This window comes from Hemicordylus capensis, chromosome 2 (assembly GCF_027244095.1).
Source record: "Hemicordylus capensis ecotype Gifberg chromosome 2, rHemCap1.1.pri, whole genome shotgun sequence".
NCBI lineage: Eukaryota > Metazoa > Chordata > Lepidosauria > Squamata > Cordylidae > Hemicordylus > Hemicordylus capensis.
This window is the reverse complement of record NC_069658.1, coordinates 168,378,825-168,400,483: the sequence shown is the minus strand read 5'-3', so window position 1 is coordinate 168,400,483 and position 21,659 is coordinate 168,378,825. Positions and strand designations below refer to the sequence as shown.

The 21,659-nt window shown below is 48.2% G+C and overlaps 1 protein-coding gene across 2 annotated transcripts in view; it reads right to left on the bottom strand.

The window, feature by feature from the left end:
* Nucleotides 1–21,659, bottom strand: part of MAB21L3 (mab-21 like 3) — a 51,669-nt gene that overhangs the window by 15,323 nt on the left and 14,687 nt on the right. For both annotated transcript variants that reach the window (XM_053294761.1, XM_053294762.1), the window contains exons 2-3: nucleotides 5,401–5,539; nucleotides 1,062–1,202 (exon numbers count right to left, since the gene is read on the bottom strand). In XM_053294761.1, the coding sequence (XP_053150736.1) occupies nucleotides 1,062–1,202; nucleotides 5,401–5,539 (280 nt within the window). The remainder of the gene's footprint in view (nucleotides 1–1,061; nucleotides 1,203–5,400; nucleotides 5,540–21,659) is intronic.

Here is a 21,659-nt window from a genome sequence, read left to right as displayed (position 1 = left end):
GATCAGGTACTGCCAACTGCATAATATATTCAACCAATTACCACTGATACTATATGACACAACGAGCTCGTTCTCATGACCAAAGTGGGATGGACTGGGGGTGGGGAAGGCAGGATCTTAGCTGCCTTCCCCCAGACGATAGGAGGCTCTCTAGAGCTCTACCGCTCATGTGCCCACATGGCCAGTGTGGTGGCAGACTCCCAAAGTGGAATCAAGAGGAGGAAGTCCTCCCATATCACACATGGGCCGCACAAGCAGTGGAGAAGCAGCCCGCGGCAGTGCAGCAGCGCTCCTCTCCCTGGCCTTGCTGTATACTGGACTCTATGGCTGCCAGTCCCAGCAGCCATTTTAACCCCGGCAGTGCTCCAGATGACCACAAAGTGATGTCAGACGAGTTCCCGTTTCCTCCTTTGTACCTGGGTAGCATATCTGGACTACCCAACTCTGGAGCAGCTGGATCAGGAGGCTCCTGGTGGCCCAGACGACATGAATTGTCTGGGTTCACTCTCTCCTACCTGGGTAGCTCCAGTCATGAGAAAGGGCTCTTTGTTTTAATTCCTGCAAGAGAATGTGCTCCTGGTTACCACTAATTGTCCAATGCTGGTGGTCAGTGTAAACTCTTTGGCCTTGAATAAATGAGCAAAAGTTGACCAGTGAATTTTGAATGCATATTCAGAGGGTGCCCTGCCCACTTCTGCTGGCATGACTTACACATGGGTGGAGAGTGAAATGAGATGCACATTTCTTTCCCAATCTGCCTCCCGCAATCTGCTAGAAGCCCTCTTAAGAGCTGATATGAGAGGAAAGAAGCAGCAGCAGACAAAGGATGGCTGACTGTTCAGTGGGTACTTCTGTGCTTTGAATAATACCCCACAGGCTATCATGGTGTTCAAGGAGGCTTATGCCTCATAAAGGCTGCAACACTATGGCACAGAGGAAGAAGCCAGAGGCGCCAAGCCTGATTGGAATCTGTGACAAGAGCAGCATCTTTCCAATAGGAGTGGCACCCAGGCGTCACTCATTCACTACATGCATGCCAAAGCAAGGAGCCTGTGCCTTACCTTCATGTTTTCGTTATGAATGCCAGAGTTGGAGATTGCCTGGAAACGAGAGTCCTTGTTGCTAATTTCTGTGGTTAGCTGCAGTATGATCTTCTGCACTTCATCCACAGCCTTGGACACCATCCGGTGCCTCAGGTCCACCTGCGGACATAAGCCAACATTACAAACAGCCCCAAACCCACATGCCCCACATGCCAGAGGGTAGCCACACAGAGCCACTGATCCAGGCACCCCCTGGAATGTGTGTAAACATATGGCAAAATCTCAAACTTAGCAACCATCTCTGAGGCTGATGGCACACTTGATCAATACTGCAGACGTCTATCTCTTGATAGGTGGTGGCAGGAGGGGGAATCCTACACATTAATTTTCTTAAATCACCTTTTATTTGCTTTTGCCTCAGGACTTCAACAGTCCACAGCTGATCACACACCTCCTAGCTCAAATGGCAAGTCCTGAGCAAAGGCATGTTGTGGAAGCAGCAACAGCGTGTAGCTAGAATTGAGTGGGTGGGTTCAAAGCTCCCGAGGGGCCCCCAGCTCCACCCCTTCCTGTTTTCTTCATTATCTCCCTCACTCTGAGGAGCCACTGCAGAGAGGGGCGAACATGGGCCCCCTCTCCCCTAGCGATGCCCCTGAGCAGCAAAATATTCACATGTGCAAAAGATGTACAGGAGTTACAGCTTCCTTGGAAAGGTTAAGCACCCGTTAAGGTGGACCCCTTCCTGTGTATGCTGAAAGCTCAAGAGTTAAATCCTGGCCCAGCATGTGAGGGGGAGTCATTCACCCAAAGCTTTCCCAGACAGCAGGCTTTACTGTGAGCTGTTGCTGCAAGTCTGGGGAATATCGGATACTCCAACACAAAAAGTGGATTTTTTTTAACCCTGGACATAAATCAGGCTAGGTTCCAATAAGAAGGGGGGAAACTCAAATCCTGTATGGGGTACCTCTGATATGTCACACTGACTTCGGGGTAAATTGGCCCATGTGTAAATGCACACCCTCTATTCCAGTGGCAATACAAACTAAAAGACCCATCTGGGAATGCTCCTGGGAGTTATTCATACATGGCTTTATGCCGCGGGGTATCTGAGGAGCAAATCTACTTCACAGTAGATTCAAGGCAATTTAATTCAGGGGATTAGAGGGACAGTTCACATAGCCGTGGGCTCCTCCCCGCACTCCCTGCAATCTTTCTCCTATGTGCGTTCCCACTGCTTGCTCAGGTTATTTCCTCCAACAGATCACATCCCAGGAAGAGGCACGAGACGCATCCCTTCAGGTTTTTTTTAGTTTGACAGCGGACCAGATTTCCACAAAATTGACAAGTCAAAACAACAGAACGCTTAACCACAACCTGCCAAATCTGACCCAAATCTTTGCTGGTCTTTATAATGAACTTGCCTTTGTGAAATAATTGCTATCACACTGTGATGAAGAAAAAATCAGCTGACACAAAGGACTTAGGACACAAAGGACTGCATCTAACCTGCAGTCTCTGCTGTTAAGCTTCTAAACATCTGCATATGTAAGCTGTGTTCCTATGGTGACCAAACTTGAAAGCATAGGAAGACCCACATTTTACATGTGCTTGCGTTTAACTCAGGAATTTCTCCCTTCCCCCACTCCCCTTCTGGACTCCTTTCACATAATTGCATCAATCTGCCACAACCCCTCCCATCCACACCCCCAGCACTTGCAAATCACTCAAAGAACACACCAGTCTGAGCTCTCAAACTCTCCTTTGCTGACATTTGGTGTTATGGAAGTCTACTAAGCAGACATTTTTAAAACACACATGGAAGTGTAAGTTGAATTATCGACAATGGTCCCTCTGCACATAAAAGAAAAACTTTGAATCATAGCAGAAGCCCGGGGGGTGGGGATGGTTTCAAAAGCCCCTGGAAATACAGGATTTTTAAAAGCCAGACATACTTTGGGCTAAGCCAGAATGTGCAGCCTCGATTCGGGGGGAAACAGAGTCATGTTCGTACTGGTCCCTGATAGCCTGCAGGGACTTCAGGGTAAATCAGCTAATATGTGGACTGGTCCACTCCATTCCAGAGGAGATTCAAAGTAAAAGCCCTGTGTGTAAAGCCTCCTGGCCAGTGTGAATTTGGCTGTGTTCTTACAAGGTAGAAAACTAGGCACTTCATGCAATGAAAAATTCTGTTATTAAGCTTGCCCAAGACACATTTCCTCTATTTCCACTGTGTAATCTGAGCTTGCCTACCTACACTAATGCCCAAAAGCAACTGGAAAAATCCATCAAATGAGAATCTACTCCTCAACTGGATTTCATCCGTAAATCTGACAATTTTGACAACCAATTTTGGCAAATTTGACAACCAAACTAGATTTGACGTGGGAATTCTGTGCTTGAAGCTCTTGATGTTTGTTTTTTTGCAAAGAGCAGCTGGAGAGAAGGCGGCAATTTGGATTGGGGCCACTGTGTCGGGGTGGGACGACAGTCTAACCTTCACTCTTGTGCAGACTCCCCAATGCAAATACTCCCCCCTCTCCTGACAAAGCTGCTATTAGTAGCAGAGGGGAAAATCATACAGACATCACTATTGTGTTTGTATGTAATTCTGTCCATAGCTAATAGCAGTGTTGAGCCGAGGGGCAACTGAAGTCAGGGAACTGATGAAGGGTCAAACAGTTAGACTCCACCTTCTGTGGCTGCTTTTTGGAAGGGGAAAAAAGATATTGGAAACTCCAGTACACAGAACTCCCACTTCACATCTTGTTTGGCCTTCAGTCTCACCAAATCCTGGAAACAGGTTGTTACCAGAAGGTAATTGTCCCAGTTATTTACACTGTTGATCTTGCTACTAGGCAAGTGTGGGTCACACCCCCACTGATTGGATCTTGCACTCACTTGACTGCAATTTATATTCAGTTGTGCTCTGCATTGGAGATGTTCCTACAGCTGTCTCTATCTTACATCGCTTGAACTTTGTAAAAGCCACCCAACCACCCACAAAGTCTTCTTTTCCACTCTGCTCTCAAGGCATTTAAACCTATCAACACAGGTAATCATGTCATTCACATGATAAAGTGAGCTCTGGCCCACAAAAGCATCTGCTTTTTAAATGTTTTAGACACAGGCCTCACCTTGCCTAAATTTCTGGCAACTAAACTATACATAAATCAATGCTTTTCTTTCTAGTCTCTTTTCATCCAAACAGTTGCCTGCTATCTTTTTAATTTTTTAAACATTTATATTCCACTTTTCCTTCTGGTTCTATTATCCGGGATTCTTTAATAACACACACTTGCCAACCATTTAACTTCTCAGTCTGGTTTGGTGGGACTTATCCATTTCCATTCAGGGTCCATTATCCAAATGATCAAACCCCAGTGATTTTCACACTCTGCTCAACAGTTAATGGGGGGGTGGGGGAAACAGGTTCAAATCAGAAACGAAATCAGGATATATACGATTAGATCTACTGCTTTGGGGGGGGGGGTTGCGGGGAGGAGTTGTGAAATGTAGTCATGAGATGGGGAGCTTTGGATTGATGCCCTGGTGATGGTGGAAGAAGAGCTAACCTTTCCCCTCTTACATCATTTTCTCCAATCAACCCCAGCTAGCCCCTACTTGCCTCTTGCAGGAAAACGTGATACCTGTTTTTTAGTGGGGGTTTTAATCTGAAATTTGATGGAAGGAGGAAAGATTTAATCTCAATGCCTCTCCACCAGCATTGCAGCTCAAATCCAAATCTCCTACCCGCACCCCTGGTTATGGTTGCATTCACCTTGAGGCAAGCATTTTCTGTTCGCACGGGGGTGATACTGAGGCATAACAGAACTGGCCAATATTGTTCCCACATGAACCAAATGTGCACTCTAGAAAATGCTCCAGAATCCTCTACAACATTTAGGGGCTTCTTAGCAGACAATTCATTTGTGGAGAGAGTTTCCTAAAGGTGGGAAGTTTTAAAAACCACTGCTCTAACCCTTCTTATCTGCCCAAAGGGATAGAAGTGCTAGCTGTCTGCCATGGGAGCATCAGCCTTGTAATCTGAATCCAGAAGGTATACTCAGATGACCTTGTATTTGTTCTTAATGCAAGATCATAGCATGGATCTAAACTAGGATTGTGGCAGGAGCTGTTCCCATCCTAGATTCTGTGGATCTTTCCTGACATTTTAGACATTTGGTATCTTACCTACAATATGAACCCGTTCTCAGCTGGTCCCAATATGGAAAAGCTTAGGGAGCTTCACATTTATGCAAGCAAGAGGTCTCCAGTTGGACATCTACCCGCACTGGAGATTTCTACCTCAAGAGTTTGGGCTTCAGAATCTCTAGGACGAAAGCAGAGACACCCTTACCTGATTCTGGATATACTGTTCTACAGCCTCTTCTGTGAGTGGCTTCATGGCCGGGGCTTGTCTTCTGATGCAGAGGAACAATTGCAGGATTTCCAACTTTGCCTTTTCTTCCTTGGTGCCTCCAAAATACTTGCTTTCTCTGCAAGTGGACAAGGAGGGAAGCAAAACTTCTTTCTGTTCTGCATGATAACCTTTACCCTAAAAGCCATTCGTAATTCCCCCTGGCCATTTTTAATGGCAATTCTCACATGGAGAGATTTAAAAACTTTTGAACGTCAATTAAAAATCAGAGCATTTCCCCAGCCATGTAAAGGCTCAGCATGTTCTGATTGGCACAAACGCCCCCCACCCCACCCCCAGCCAAACTCTTCCCCAGATCCTTTCTAACACATCCCGTTCTGGCCCCCGCCTTCCCCCTGCAACTGTACGGCTATGTTTACACACTTTGGTCCACAGCCTCTGTTCCTTCTCCCTCCTTTCTCTTTCTTGCTGTATTGACTGTAAATGCCACGCCACTTGGGCCTTGCCCGCCGTTTGCTTTGCTTTCTTGACTGTAAACATAGACTACTGAACGGCCTCTCGTTAGCTGCCAGCTGCCCAAACAAGCACAAACACACAACACAAGTTGTCCAGCAGGGAAAACAATTGATCGGGCCGTTTATCAATCGAACAAGAGCGGGTGGCTTTTTGCAAAAGGTTGCATCATGTGGCAGTGCCTGTGAGAAGAGCAGACTCCACCCTCCACCAGGCCAGAGATGCACTAAGAAATAGCTGCAATAGCAGGCAATCCATTGCATTGGCTGGCTCTTCCCAGTTTGGCCTTCCAGCACCACATAAGACTCGTAGGTGCTAAAGGTCTGCAGAAAAGAGTTAACGGTTCCATTAGTGTCACTTGCTCACTCCTGCTTTTTGGCAAATAAGACGGCACGATGTGGATTATGCGGCTGCATCTTTAGGGGGCTGATACAATAGAACCCGTGCTCTACCAATTAACTTCTCATTCCTTCCAGCCTATCAAACAAAGCCCTCTTGCCGCACAACTCCGTTTTGAGCCACTTAACCAAGCGCTGGCTTCCCAGCCTGGCTGGGAACACATCTCCCTGCCTTTGAAAGCAGGGAGAGCAGCTCCCAGCTGTGCTTGGAACGCAGCACTGGCCAGGAATTTGCACATCAGACGCAGGAGATGGGGCGTGGGGCCACGGCGGGAGGAACACGGGCCGCCACTGGCCTCTCTATGGGCCTGAAGTGTGCATTCACATATCAGCCAAATTTGCCCCAAAGCCCTGTGAGCTATCAGGGAGAACTTCACACATAATTCGGGTTTTTCATCCGGCGTTAGAGTGTAGCCCAATTTATATCCGGGGTAAAAACCCCACTTTTTGCATCGGTTTTGGGGGTAACTTTGAACTTGCAGAAAACCCGCATTAAAGCCTCTGTCTGGAAAAGCTCCTGGGGGCTTTACAGACAGGGCTTCTACCCCAAATCTCCTTTGGGGGAGAGTGTGTGCATTCACACACCAGCCAAACTTACCCCAAAGTCCCTTCAAAATCCTTGCACTCACTCCACACATGTCAGGCTTTGTCTTGCGAATTCTAGCTTATCTTGAGGTATTAGTGGGTTTTAGAATGCTGGTTTTAAGCTACTTTTTCTGAAAATGCCAGAGCAAACAGGTAGAGGACTGACATAGAATCATTAGCATGATAAGAGGGATACTCTCTTTACAAATGCAGATGTAGCTCTTTAGTGATCTCTCTCTCTCCCTTCCCTGCCCCATTGGCTAGAAGGAAAACACGGAGGCATGCCATGTGAACTTGTAAAAACAAAAGCCAAGAGCAGAGGGGAGGGGAGGGGAGGGGCTACTTCCCTCAATGCCGCAAGTGTAATTCGCACAACATTTACCTTGCAGCATGAAGCCAGGTGCAAATAACTCCCGACTGCCTCATGCCAAGCTAGGATAGCAGCCCTAGTGTGTCCACAAGTAGCACGAATATAAGCAAATAGGCTTCCATCAGCTGCTTTCACAACCCACTGATTAAAAAATGATCTAAGCAGCTTCCTTCTTCTTCTTCTTATTATTATTTTTACATTTATATCCCGCTCTTCCTCCAAGGAGCCCAGAGCGGTGCACTACATACTTGAGTTTCTCTTTCACAACAACCCTGTGAAGTAGGTTAGGCTGAGAGAGAAGTGACTGGCCCAGAGTCACCCAGCTAGTATCATAGCTGAATGGGGATTCGAACTCAGGTCTCCCCGGTCCTAGTCCAGCACTCTAACCACTACACTACGCTGGCTCTCTTGCAGCCCGTGGACCCTTACTTGCAACTGGAATGGATCAGAACCCTGTTGCTCAGTAAGATTCCGATCCTTAACTCTGCTCACTTTTTTTCACCATTTTTTCCTTCTGTGTCTCCTTCCATGTGCTTATGTCCCATGTTTTTAAGCCTCAGGTTTCATAAGGACTATCCCTAGCACACATATACAATCTGTAATATAATCTCAAATGCTGCCCTGTTCAAGTGTAACAACCCCTACCACAAACAATAAAAATGCAGTTGTCAAGTCAAATTTTATTTACGGTCCTAGACCAAAAAAAAATTGCAGGTGCAGTTGCTGGTGTTTAAACAAAACAGTACAGGTGAAATGAACCCAGCAAAGAGGTGGGATCAAAAACTATACTGGCATTCAGGCCCAGATTAAGGTTTGTGGAGGCCCTAGTGTTTTTACTGGTTGAAGCCCCCATTCCAAATTCAAACCTACAGTTGCTGTAGACATTATGGCAGGCAGAAGCTTCTAGAAGTGAAGCTCTCTTAGTTACATCTGTATTATTTCCTTCCTCCAAGGAGTTTAGGGTAGCATATAGGGGATTATCCCATTTCATCCTCACAGCAGCCTTGTGAGGAAGGTTAGGCACAGACATAGCAGTTTGCCCAAAATATTCTGTTTCTGTTTAGACAGTAAGATTACTGAAACAAGAGCAGAGTAGAGACACAAGAGTAGAGTATTATCTGAAAATGTTATTCCAGCAAGTAGTGCCCCTGAAAGTGTTGGAGATGGACTTCCAGTGCATCAACCTTTTGCACCAACTATTCTAATGACCACTCGGGGCACTGGGAGTAGAGACAGTGAGTAAGGGGGGCTATTCTCACAATCAGCAAAAATCGGGCTAGGAGAGCCTAGCTCGATTTTTGCTGATCATGTAAACCACCCGGCAGGCGAGCCCGGTGGTTTACAAGCGGGTCACCCGCTTCTGTAGCCCTCCCCGTAGCCCGGGTTTGTGGAGCGAGCTATCTGATCATGATTAGCGTGCTGCGGCTCCTCGCAAGTAGACCCCCGGAGGGGAGGCAAAGAGCTGCCTCCCGGCTCTGGGGGTCTCCCCAGTATGCCCTGCGTGCTCGTGCAGGGCATACTGGAGCTTCCGGGGGGTGCGGCCCCCAAGCTCCTCAGCCCCCGCCGGCTCCGTCACAGAGCTGGCAATCGTGTGGGTGGTTGATCCGGCTGCCCAGGGCTCCCGCCGTGATAACCGCCTCAGGGTCTCCCTAACTGTTCTACCTGTTTCTACTATGACCCCTGATATGACTCTACAGGTATAGCCTGTGCTGAGTTAGAATCCCTTCCTTTCCTCTTAGAGAGCAGATGGAAATATATATCTCTCCGCCTACCTATGCATTATGTAGTTCTATAGGTCTTTCCTATCCAAAGTGTACTTCTCCAATAAATACTTCTACAAGTTCTACAAGAATCTCCATGTGTCTTCTGTAATTAGCTGCAACAACTAAACTCTGCAACTACTCTGTATCTGGAGCGGGTAGCTTCTTTGGTGCTCTGCTAATTAACTGGGGGATAAAAATTACAACCCCCAACAGAAAGTTCATTTCCATCCTCCACCACCCTATATATTGCTCTGAAATTTTATGATTTTAAACTCCTCTCTTAGTTATTCGGGTACTAAATTTTGAGCCTATTACTGCCTGTTTCACCTTAAATTTCAGTATTCTGCCCACATCTTTCCAGCTAGTGCATTCAGGTACAGGGAGTTGTATGATTTTCAGTTATCACAGCATGTGGTCCATGCTGCTGAACTACCAGTGGGCTTATCCCCAGGGAAGAAGTAAGAAAATAATTCCTCTGTGGGTAGTGAAGTCAGTAGTCCTTGGAGAGACCTGTCTAGAGTCACTGCCTTTAGCACTGATGACTTCCATTTAATGCCTCCTCCAAGAGACCTTGCACTACATTATATAAATAGCAATGTAAGCATACTTGACCTGGTTATTTTTGGGATGCTATGTGCATTGGTTTTTTTAATTTTTTAAATAATCGAATTGGTTAAGGGACAGAGTCCTGGAAACAGAAATGTTTTGCATTGCTGCTGCTAATTCACTGTGACAGTAGCAAAGTGATGTACTGAGGCCAAACAGAACTGTTTCTCTATTGCTTCTGATGCTATTAGATCAATACTTGGCAGCCACATCAGCTGTTTCTCCACTATTGGTTTTTTCACACATCTAATAAAAGTCTGCCCTAGAGGTTGTTACTGCCATGTCACTATCAAACAACATAAAGGCTGTTTCTTTTTATGGGAAAGAGATCAGTTGGGAGCTCTATATACAAGCTTTTGAGGCCACAGACAGCCAAATGGACTCAAGATACAAAACAAGGACAATAAAGCAAAGTTAATCACTCCTAAATCCCATTCTGTTGCTTTCAATGGAATTTAGTCATGGCTAGGATTGCCACATTATTAGGACTGACCTGGACGGTCCAGGAAAGGGATGTCCTGTTAGGGAGGGAAAGTGTTGTCCTGGATACAAAATGTTCAGGAACTGGAGCAAGACGATTGCTCTAACAAATTTTACCAATTTTTCTCTCTAGGCAGGGTAACTGCATGATGTCCATGTTTAAAAGCCCCATATTCTTACCTTTTCTTTGGCATCAGTGCAGCCAACTGGCTAGGTTGGCCAGTTAGCCCCTGCTAACAGAGCAAAGAGACACTTTTTAAAGTGGTGATTCTCTTATATTTAGCAGGGGTAGAACAACTGGCCCTCTCCAACCCCAGCACACCATCCCTTCCATGGCTGTTGCTGGTGTCTTCCTTATGTTTCTTTTTAGATTGTGAGCCCTTTGGGGACTGGGGACCATCTTATTTATGTATTATTTATTTTTCTATGTAGTTTTCTATGATACTTTGAGAACTTTGGTTGAAGAGCAGTATATACAGTAAATATCTGTGGTAGCAGGAGAAGGAGGAGGAGGAAGTTGTCTCCTTATATGTAGCTAGGACAATTGAGACAATGGGCATGTTTTATTGTACTGCTCTATCTATCACGATCTTAGAAGCTTAATTCTCCCCTTATTATCTTGTCGCGTAGGGCATACTGATGCATTTTACTTATCATGTTTGTTATCACATAAACCAGGGTTTCTTAACCTTGGCCCCCCAGATGTTGTTGGGCTACAACTCCCATCACCCTCAGCCACAAAGGCCATGTCTGGGGATGAATGGAGTTGTAGTCCAACAACATCTGGGGGCCCAAGGTTAAGAAACCCTGACATAAACATTCAGGTATAACACTAAGGGCCCTTTCTCACAATCCCATGAGAGGGCTACCGGGCAAGCGGCAGGGAAGGCTGCTTAAACTTACCTCCCCTGCAGACGACTGCTGAGTCCTTGCTGGGATGGTCACCAGCTGCCCCAGGCAGCGCAGAGGTTTGGGGGCTGGGATGTGTTGTCCCAGCCCCTGGAAATCCCATAATGCACTGGGTGAGTGTGCAGTGCATTGTGGGGATCTCCATAGCGGGTGCCCACCTGTATTACAGCACCTGTTAAAAGCAGCTGGCACTGCACTCCTTAGGCGGGTTTGCTGCTGAGTAGCCGCCAGGAGCTGGTTGGCTCCCGTGAGTTCCCACAGGCAGCCAAGCCTGGGCCCAGGCTGCCCTAGCCCAGTTTTGACTGCCTGTGAAGATGAAGGAGACATCGCAAGGTGTATTGGTTTCATCTTCTCCCCTCCCCCCTTTCCCTTCTGGGTGAGGAGTTGAGCTGCAGGCTTGGCTTGGCTTTGACTTAGGGCTGCCTCTCCCACCCCTTTCCTCCTTGGCAGCTACTTGGCTGCTCTGCCTTCCTTAATTTGCTCAGATACTGGGTAGCTGGGCCAGCTCTGCCCCATAGGTGGGTGGTGGCAGGCTCCTGTGGGAGGGGCCTTTCTAACTCTTGCCCCTGGAAAAGGGAGGGCAGGGCAGCAATGAGGACGCAGCCTCTGGCAAAGCTTGCCGGCAGGCGTGCTTCCTGCAGATGGCTGCCAAAGGAGGCTGGCCTTTGGGGGTGGGATTGAGGCCTATTTATTTATCTGCTTGGACGCCTTCCCTATAGTGCCAGTTTCTCTTTTATTGCCTGGCTAGTTACAGCTATGTGCTCTGGTATAGGTGGAGGAACCGGGGGCACTTCTGGGGGTTCTGGAGTGGCTATGACAGTAATGGTGGGGAATAGAATGTTTGTTTGACATATTTTTATACCACCCAAAACTGACATCTGATTTGGCGTTGGCAGGTCAGCAGGCCGTTACAGGGGAAGGGAGACCAGAAATTGACCAGCTGCTTCCCTTCCAGCTCTCCTGTCAGCTCTCAGGCCTCGGTGAGTAGTTCCAACCACCCTCAGAACCTGAGCTTGCTCCTTTGCAATGCCAGGTCAATTCAAAATAAGACTAAAACAATCCATTATTTGATCATGGATGAAGGAGCTGGCTTGGCTTGCATAACTGAGACCTGGTTAGGGGAGGCGAGTGGCCCAGTATGGGCTCAGCTCCTCCCTACTGGGTACTAAGGGGTAGAGCAGGTTAGGGGAAGGGGGTGGGGGGGGTGGAGTGGCTGTGGTCCATCAAAGTAACATCTCTCTTACCAGGATCTCTGTGAGACAACTGGACCATATTGAGTTTGTGTATCTTGGCTGGGAACCTGGGATAGATTCTATTGGTGTACCCAGCACCCTGTTGCCCAATGGAGTCCCTAACTGAGCTGACAGAGCTGGTCACAGACTCGTGACTTGTTTTGGAGTCACCCAGGCTTTTGGTGTTGGGTAACTTCAATTTTCACTTTGGGGCTGGCTTGTCTGGTGCAGCTCGGGAGTTCATAGTGGCCATGAGAACTATAGGCCTATCCAAACTGGTCATGGGGCCAACACACTGCTGGTAACACCCTCGATTTGGTCTCTTGCTCAGATCAGGGTGGTGTTCCATGGGTGGCGACTCCTAGAGACCCCATTGTCGTGGACAGACCACCATCTGGTTAAAGTTGGTTTCATGGCACAACCCACCTCTTCAGGGGTGTAGGACCTATTTCGATTTCTGCCTAAGAAGGCTATTGGATCCTATAGGGTTCCAAGAGACCATGGAGGATTTCAGGGTTGGTTCTGCCAGTGATTCTGTTGATGCCCTGGTGGAGACCTGTCACCTGGAAAAGGGAGCTTACCAGGGCAGTAGATACTATCGCCCCTAAGCGTCTTCTCCACTCTGTTTTGAAACTAGCTCCATGGTATACTGAACAGCTACAGGAGCTGAAGCGGCAAGGGAGAAGACTAAAGCGTAAGTGGAAGAAGACTCAACTTCCGATAAGAAGTTGATAAGACACAAAACCCGATAAGACGCTGCACAAAGCCCATTTGAAGGCTTATTCTGTGGCAATACGTGCAGCGAAGACGCGATTCTATTCTGCATGTATTGTGTCTGCAAGTTTGCATCCAGCAGAGCTGTTCAGAGTTGCGAGGGGATTAACTCAGTTCCCTCTTCTCTGAACATAGATCTGGATTTTTCATTATCCCACTGTGAAGCTTATAACAATTGTTTGGAAGATAAAATCTCTTGCATTCGAGCTGACTTGGACTCCACAGTTACGGCAGGCTCAACTGCAGGGGTGTCCAGTATCAACTCTGGTTCAATTAGAATGGATCGGTTTCAATTTGTGACTCCTGAGGATGTGAACACACTCCTTGGAGGTGTTTGGCCTACCATGTCCTTTGGATCCTTACCCAATGTGGCTTATAACATCTAGCAGGGAGGTTGTTAGAGATGGCCTAGTTGACATCATAGATGCCTCACTGAGGGAGGGCAGGATACCTCCATGTTTGAAGGAGGCAATTGTGAGACCTTTGCTTAAGAAGCCTGCCTAAAGCCCTCGGTGATGGATAACTATAGGCCAGTTGCCAACTTCCATTGGATGGGCAAGGTAATTGTGAAGGTGGTGGCTGATCAACGGCAAATTTGGATGAAACTGATTATCTAGATCCATTTCAAATTGGCTTTAGGGCAAGCTAAGGGGTGGAGATAGCATTGGTCGGCCTGATGGATGATATATCTCAAGGAATGGACAGAGGGGATGTGACTCTGTGCGTTCTTTTGGACCTTTCTGTGGCTTTTGATACTATCAACCATGGTATCCTTCTGGATTGCTTGGTGGATTTGGGAATAGGTGGCACTGATTTGCAGTGGTTCTGTTTCTATCTCTCCGGTAGATTCCAGATGGTGTCACTCAGAGATAGTTGCTCTCTGAAACGAGAGCTATTGTATGGTGTCTCCCCTGCTAACTTGGCAAAGAGACACCTTTTTAACATGGTGATTCTCTTTATTTAGCAGGGGGAGAGTAACTGGCCTTATCCACCCCCAGCACAATACCTTCAGTGACTGTTGCTGGTGTCTATCTTATATTTCTTTTAAGATTGTGAGCCTTTGAGGACAGGGGTCCATCTTATTTATTTATTATTTCTATGTGTAAACCACTTTGGAAACGTTTGTTGAAAACGAAGCATTGGTTACTCACCATGAGGGCTTCTTCTGGTTGTTGCTGTCAAGGCATCTCATGATGGGTTATCCTCGTCACGTGCTCTTGGGCAGGACTATGCAAATCAAATTTAAAAAGGCAGTCCTATATAGCTCTGACGGGGATAACCCCGCCCCAGTTCTTCTAGGCCAAGCGAACCAGAAGGAGAGACATAACATGAAAGTAGGTAACCAACATATAGCACAGTAACCATGAGTATAGGGAGAGCAGGATCAAGCTACGACAAGGGGTGAACAGGAGGAACTGTCCCTTCATTCCCACAAACCACTTCTTCCCCTGGAAGAGAGCAGCGTGCCACAAGGAGAAAACGTCCTCCGAGAAAACACAGCGCGCCTTGTGGATGGAGAGCGCTCTTGGCTCAGAGACTCTTCTGGCTGAAGTTAGCACCACCAGGAAAGTCTCAGTGGAATAGTCCGGATAGGCTCAAAGGGGGGTACCTGCAACGCCCCCAGAACCAGATTCAAGTTCCACGACGGAAAGCGATGAACAACAGGCGGTGACAGAAGGGAGGCTCCCCTCAGAAATCTCCTCAGGAGGGAACGGTCCTTGACGCTCATAGAGGAGGAACCTCGTAACATCGGTAGTAAGGATGCCGCCTGTCTCTTGAGGGTGTTGGGCTTTAGGCCCTTGTCAGGGCCATCCTGGAGGAAGTGTAGTAGGTGATGTAGAGAGGCTTTGTCGCTGGGGATCTTATTTCACCGGAGCCAACGCAGGAACATCCTCCACGTGTATTGATAGATGCAGTTCGTGGAGTCCTTTCTGGAGGCCAGAATCGTTTCGGTCACTTTCTGAGGTAATCCCTGCGCTCGCAGTCGGCTCCGCTCAGTCTCCAGGTGGCTAGCTGAAACCAGCCTGGATTGGGATGCTGCACCGGCCCCTGAAGTAGAAGGTCTGGCCTCGGGGGAAGTTGCCACAGCCGGTCTATTGCCATGGAGATCAGACCCGTGAACCAGGGACGCCTGGGCCAGAAGGGGGCCACCATTATGACCTCTGCTTCCAGGATTCTTATTCTTCGGAGGACTCTGGCCAGAAGTGGAATAGGCGGGAAGGCGTAGAGGAGTCCTTGGGGCCACCTGCAGGACAACACGTCCGTGCCCCAGGCTGACCGGCAGGGGAACCTGGTGATGAAGGTCTCCACCTTCGCGTTGAGGGGAGTGGCGAATAGATCGGCTTGGGGAAGACCCCACTTGGATACCAACTGATTGAACGTTGAGCTGTTCAGCGACCACTCCCCTGGGAGCAGGTCCTCCCTGCTCAGCCAGTCCGCTATCGAGTTCAGATCGCCCTGGACGTGATGCGCAGCGATGGAGCTGAGGTGGATCTCTGTCCAGGATAGGAGAAGGACAGACTCCTGAAACAGGGAGCGCGAGCGCGTTCCCCCTTGTCGGTTCACATGTGCCTTGGCCGTGGTGTTGTCCATCTTCACAAGCACATCCTGACCCTGGACCAGCGGCTGGAAGCGTAGGAGGGCAAGGCGGATGGCCCTCAGTTCTAGCCAATTTATAGAATGGGATCGCTCGTGTTGGTCCCATTTCCCCTGCACCAAATGCTGGAGGCAGTGGGCTCCCCAGCCCCTGTTGCTGGCGTCTGTAGTGACTATCAGCTTCGGATGTTCCAAGAAACTCTTGCCCCCTGAAAGGTTCTGAATGCGAGTCCACCACAGCAGAGACTCTTTGACTGTTGGAGGCAGGATGAGTGAGATGTTGCGTCTCCTGGAGATGTAAGCTTGGAAGCGCAGGAGGAACCACTGAAGATCCCGTAGGTGCAACCTTGCCCACGGCACTGCTTCCAGGGTGGAGACCATGAGCCCTAGGAGGCGGGCTAAGGACAGGACCTGTGACCTCTGGCTCACAAGAATCCGCTTCATTTCGGAGATGATGACCTGGACTCTGTCCTCTGGAAGGAAGACTTTTCCCACCAGCGTGTCGATGATGACCCCGAGGTGGCGAATCCTCTGGGTCGGAGATAGGTGGCTCTTGGCTGCATTTATTAGAAAGCCATGCCGTTCCAGGGATTCCAGCGTCGTTTTTAGGTCTCTTTCTGCTGAGCCGAGGGAGTCCGATTTCAGAAGAAGATCGTCGAGGTACCCGAAGATATGCACCCCTTGGAGGCGAAGTAGCGCAAGGATGGGGGCGAGTATCTTGGTGAAGGTCCTGGGGGCCGAGGCAAGGCCGAAGGGAAGGGCCTTGAACTGATAGTCCACTCCTGAGTACTTGAAGCGAAGAAGGGGTCTGCTGTCGCGATGAATGGGGACATGCAGGTAAGCCTCCTTTAAATCTATTGAGGTGAGCAGGTCTCCTCGTTGAAGAGATTCTAAAATGGAGTGAAGGGACTCCATGCGGAACTTGCGGGTCTTTACATATGCGTTGAGATGTTTCAGGTCGAGAACGGCCCTGCGAGAGCCGTCTTTTTTGGGTACAGTAAATAGGATAGAGTAAACTCCTCTCCCCTCCTGGCCCCTTGGGACCAGTTCTATCGCTCCGATGTCCAGCAGGTGTTGAATGGCCCGAGAGATTTCAAAATGCTTTGTAGAACAGCGAGAGCGAGGAGTGGGTAGGAACCTTGGGCGAGGAGAGGAGCTCAGTTCTATCCTGTATCCTGATTGTATCAAGTCCAGAGCCCAGGCATCCTTGATGTCGTGGAGCCATGAGGGGAGGAAGCTGGACAGACGACCTCCCAGGCAGGAGGGCTCTGCATCAGAGCTGAGATTTTCCTTGTTGTTTTCCTTGAGTGTTGGTATTACGGAAGGTGGAGTTCCTGCTGATGAAACGTTGGCGGGGCCAGGAAGCTCTTGATCCGCGGAAGTCTCGGTCTCTGCCCCTGAAGGAGGGACAAAAGGAACGAAAAGGCTGGTAACCTCTTTTGAAGGGAGGCTTGTCGGGTTTTCGTGGAGCTGACGGCATGGTCTTCTTTTTGTCCTTAGATTCGACCAGGATGTTCTCCAATGCTGAATCGCCAAACAACTTGGAGCCCTCGTATGGTAGCGCACACAGGTTATTCTTGGAGGCGGAGTCCGCTTGCCAAACTTTAAGCCACAGGTGCCTTCTGCCAACCACTGATGCTGCGGAAGCTCTCGATGAATAGCGAATGGACTCGAGGGATGTGTCGGCGATGAGGGCTTGTGCGCGCTGAAGCTTTAACAATTGTTGTCTGAGACGGACAGATTCTGGGGGTGTCTGGTCGAGGAGGTCGTTGATCCATAATAGGCTGGCTCTAGCTGTCATAGAAGCCACAGCTGAAGAGCGGGTGGCCAGGGATGAGTTGTCGTGGACACGGCAGAAAGAGAAGTCCGCCTTCTTGTTGGAGGCATCCTTCAAAAATCCCTCCCCGTCTCTTGGAACCAGAGAACCGCTGCTCAGCTGAGAGGTGGGAGCATCGGTGGTTGGAGTCTGCAGTAACGAGGAAGGTTCTTGTTGGAATGTGTAGAATCTGGTGGCCGACGAGGTTGGTTTCTTAGGGACACTTGGCGCAGCCCACTCCGCCTTGATGACTTCTGCAAAATAAGCTGGCATAGGCAGAGGTAATTCACGTGGTTGTGGTTTTGGAAAAACCAGGTCGCCCTTGGTGCTCTGGCTTGGGTCTGAGGGGGGTTTGGCCTGAAGACCAATAGTGGTTAAGACTTTGGTCATAAGGGGGTTAAAATCTTCCGGGGTGAATAAACGTTGAGAGACCTGAGACTGCTCCAGGTCCTCAGCCCCTGACCAGTCTCCCTCATCCCTATAGGGCTCGTGATTTCCCTCCTGATCCCCCTCTCCCTCTCTGTTGCCCTCAGGGTTCTCATCTGCCTCCTCCTCCAGGGGAGGGGATGGAGCAGGAGGACCTTTATTTCCCACTGGGCGGATGGTAGTGGCCGTGGGGTCTGCGGACTCCTCCCCAGAAATTTCTGAGGAGTGGAAAGAAACAGTGGTCTTGGAAGTTTTCTTGTGCATTTTAGACCTTTTTAGGTGTCTCTTTTTAGATTTAGCTTTTCTGGCGGGAGGGGAAGGGGAGGATAAAGTGGAGGATTCCTCAGAGGAGGAGGAAGAGGTCTGCCTGCGCCTTTTGGAATGTTTTCTCCTCTTAGATTCCTTTAATAGGCCCAGAGACTCTGAGATGGCAGCTTTAAACCAGGTTTGCCATTCCTGGGAAACTGGAGGGGGAATGGGCTGGCCGCCAACTATTTCCGATAGGGGGGAACCCTCCCGGCCCTCCGATAGGGTAGATCTCACCAAGTCAGCAGAAGCCGATGTGGAGGCAGTAATGGCCGCAATTCCCGCCCTTTCTGAGTCGCCGCCATCTTGAGCGATGTGGAGGTCGCTAGAGGAGGCCGCCATCTTGGCAGAGAGAGCGTGAAGCTCCCCTTGTGCTCTGAGCTCCGCTTGCGAGGGTGGCGGGTTTGGGAGCGGTCTCAACGTCCCCACTCTAAGGCACTCGTTAAGGGTGGCAAAAAGAGGCTCCGCTTGAGTGCCGCCACTCTTTGAAGCCGAGCTGCGCGTAAAGTGCCTCGGACGCTCTGCACACTGACTCTCCCCCATATTGCCTGAGGACTCGCCACCCAGAGGGGCAATCGAACGCAGGACCTCTCCAACTGCCTGCCTGGACAGAACAGAGTCAGCCGGGGCCGGGGCAGGGAGGAAAAGAGCGCAAGGATCTTTTAAAGCTTGGAGAGCGGGAGGAGGTGGATCGCCCGGTCTCCTCGAGTGCCGAGGGAAACGCTCAAAATGGCGTCCGGTCGGGACCAAAACGTTTATGGCCCTTCTAAAAGGGCTCCATACAACGCCCTCCGGGAAGGGAGGCGGGGGGGGGTAGGCTGAGAAACGGAACACACGAGGGCCAACACTAACACAGAAAACTTTTTTTTTTTAAGGGCAAAAGACGAAACTCGAGATACAAGGAAACTGGAGAACAGACTGGAATGGAGAAGGGAAAAAACGGAGGAATACAGGCCTGAACTGGAAGAGCGATAAAAGGCGCACCCTGCCAGGAGCAACAGGACTAGAAGAACTGGGGCAGGGTTATCCCCGTCAGAGCTATATAGGACTGCCTTTTAAAATTTGATTTGCATAGTCCTGCCCAGGAGCACGTGACGAGGATAACCCACCATGAGATGCCTTGACAGCATCAACCGAGAAGTGGTATATAAACATTTGTTGTTGTTGTGTCCCTCAGGGCTCCATCCTATCTACGATGCTTTTTATCATCTACATGAAACCACTAGGTGAGATCATAAGGAGATTTGGAGCAGGGTGTTATCAACAGGCTGATGACAGCCAAATCCATTTCTCTATGACATCATCATCAGGAAATAGCATAGCCTCACTTTATGCCTGCCGATAGGCAGTAATGGACTGGATGAGGGATAATTTAATAAATTGAAGCTGAATCCAAGCAAGATGGAATGGTAGGGGTCATACTTTGAGGGAAGTGATAGATCTTCCTATTCTGGATGGGGTTGCACTCCCCCCCCCCCCCGAAATAACAGGTATGTAGCTTGGGAGTGCTTCTGGACCCAGGCTTCATTCTGGTTTCTCCGGTTGAGGCCACGGCCAGAACCGCTTTCTATCAACTTTGGTTGATACGACAGTTATATCTGTTCCGTGAGGATAATGATCTCAGAACTGTGGTGCATTCTTTGGTAACCTCTAGGCTTGACTACTGCAGTGTGCTCTACATGGGGCTGCCTTTGAATGTAGTTTGGAAACTTCAGTTGGTTCAAAATGCAGTGGCTAGATTGGTCTCTGGAGTTTCCAATCATATTATGTCTGTTTTAAAGCAACGGCATTGGCTACCAATAGCTTTCTGGGCAAAATCTAAAGAGCTGGTAATTACCTTTAAAGTCCTAAACGGCTTAGGACTGGGTTACCTGAGAGAGCGCCTTCTTCTGCATGATCCTCACCGCACATTAAGATCATCAAGAGAGGTTTGTCTCTGTATACCGCCAGCTCTCTGGTGGTAACTCAGGAGCAGGCCTTCTCTATAGTCGCTCCTGGGCTCTGGAATGCGCTCCCTATAGACATTTGAGGCTTAATATCTTTACCAGCCTTTAAAAGAGCCCTTAAGAGACACTTTTTAAACCAGGCTTTTAATAATCTCTTTATGGTTTAAATTTTTAATTGCTGTTTAAATTTGTTAATTGCAGTTATCTTTGTATGTCTTAAATTTTAATTGTTGTTTAATAGTTGGTTTTATTCTGTTTTTATTGTGATTATTTTTGTAAACCGTCTAGTCTAGAGCCTTTGGAGTCAGGTGGTATATTAATATAAAAATATATAAATATATAAATATATAAATATATAATATAATATAATATAATATAATATAATATAATATAATATAATATAATATAATATAAATATTGCTATGACAGCGACTCGATGGCACACTGTACCTTTATGTTCTGTGTAGCTGCATGTAAGACATGCCAATAATTTATTAGAGTTATCTCTAAGTGATATTTCAGTTTTCAACCTACAGTTAGAAGCTACTGTGCTTTTCTTATTGGTCAACTACTGCAATGAACTTTGATTTGATTTGATATATAGCTCAGTGAACTCCTTCCCCTCCTTTCTGGGTCATCTTTAGAGTTGGCAAGGGTGGTAGTGGGTCTCTGGGTTTCGATGCGAAGTATATGAACAGAGAGAGCCCCCTCCCCTTTCCCTAGTGGCATTAGTCCCACCTCTCTAGAACATTCATTGCTTGATACAGCACCTGCAGTCTTGTGAGGTCCCCTCTTAGTCAACAGGAAGTCTCCTGTGTGGGGTAGCAGGAAGAAATGCAACGAGCAACAGGCCTTGAAACAAAACTATTCTGTATTATCACAACATGAAAGATGAAGCTCTGCAGAAGCTCCACCTCCAGCTACTGCTCCCAAAACTATAAGAGCTGAGAAGGTCCAAAAGGTGCAAACAGCAGCTCCCCCTGGAAGATCTTACATAGCAGTATCCATGCCAGGCAAAACACAGCGGCCTGCTCTGTACCTATATCCTCCCCCTCTCTCAACTAGCCCACTCTCTCAAACATGCGTTGAAGTGGAGTTCTTTGTTCATATTGATATGAACAAGGTTCCTTCCATTTCCCACCTGCACTTGTGTTAACCATCATTTTATTTATTTCACATATTTGATTGTGTTGATGAAACCCTTCTAAGCTTCTCCCATGCAAAGAATGCTATAGGGGGGATTGTGTGAAACAGCCATCAAGCTCTACTTGAGCACTCTTTCCAATCCTAGTCAAAAAAGCAGGATTTTAAAATTTGTTCCTTCCACCCCAGCACACACACACACACACACACCTGGCTTGATGATTTTGTCCAGGACTTCTCTCTGACAAATGTAGCAACTCTAGTCATAGCTAGCTTTTGCTGGATTTTGATCTAAATCATACAAATTTACTGTCAGATCCATCATCTGGTTAAACTGAAGTACTTTAGCATGAATTCTTCCCCTTGAGAGTTAACT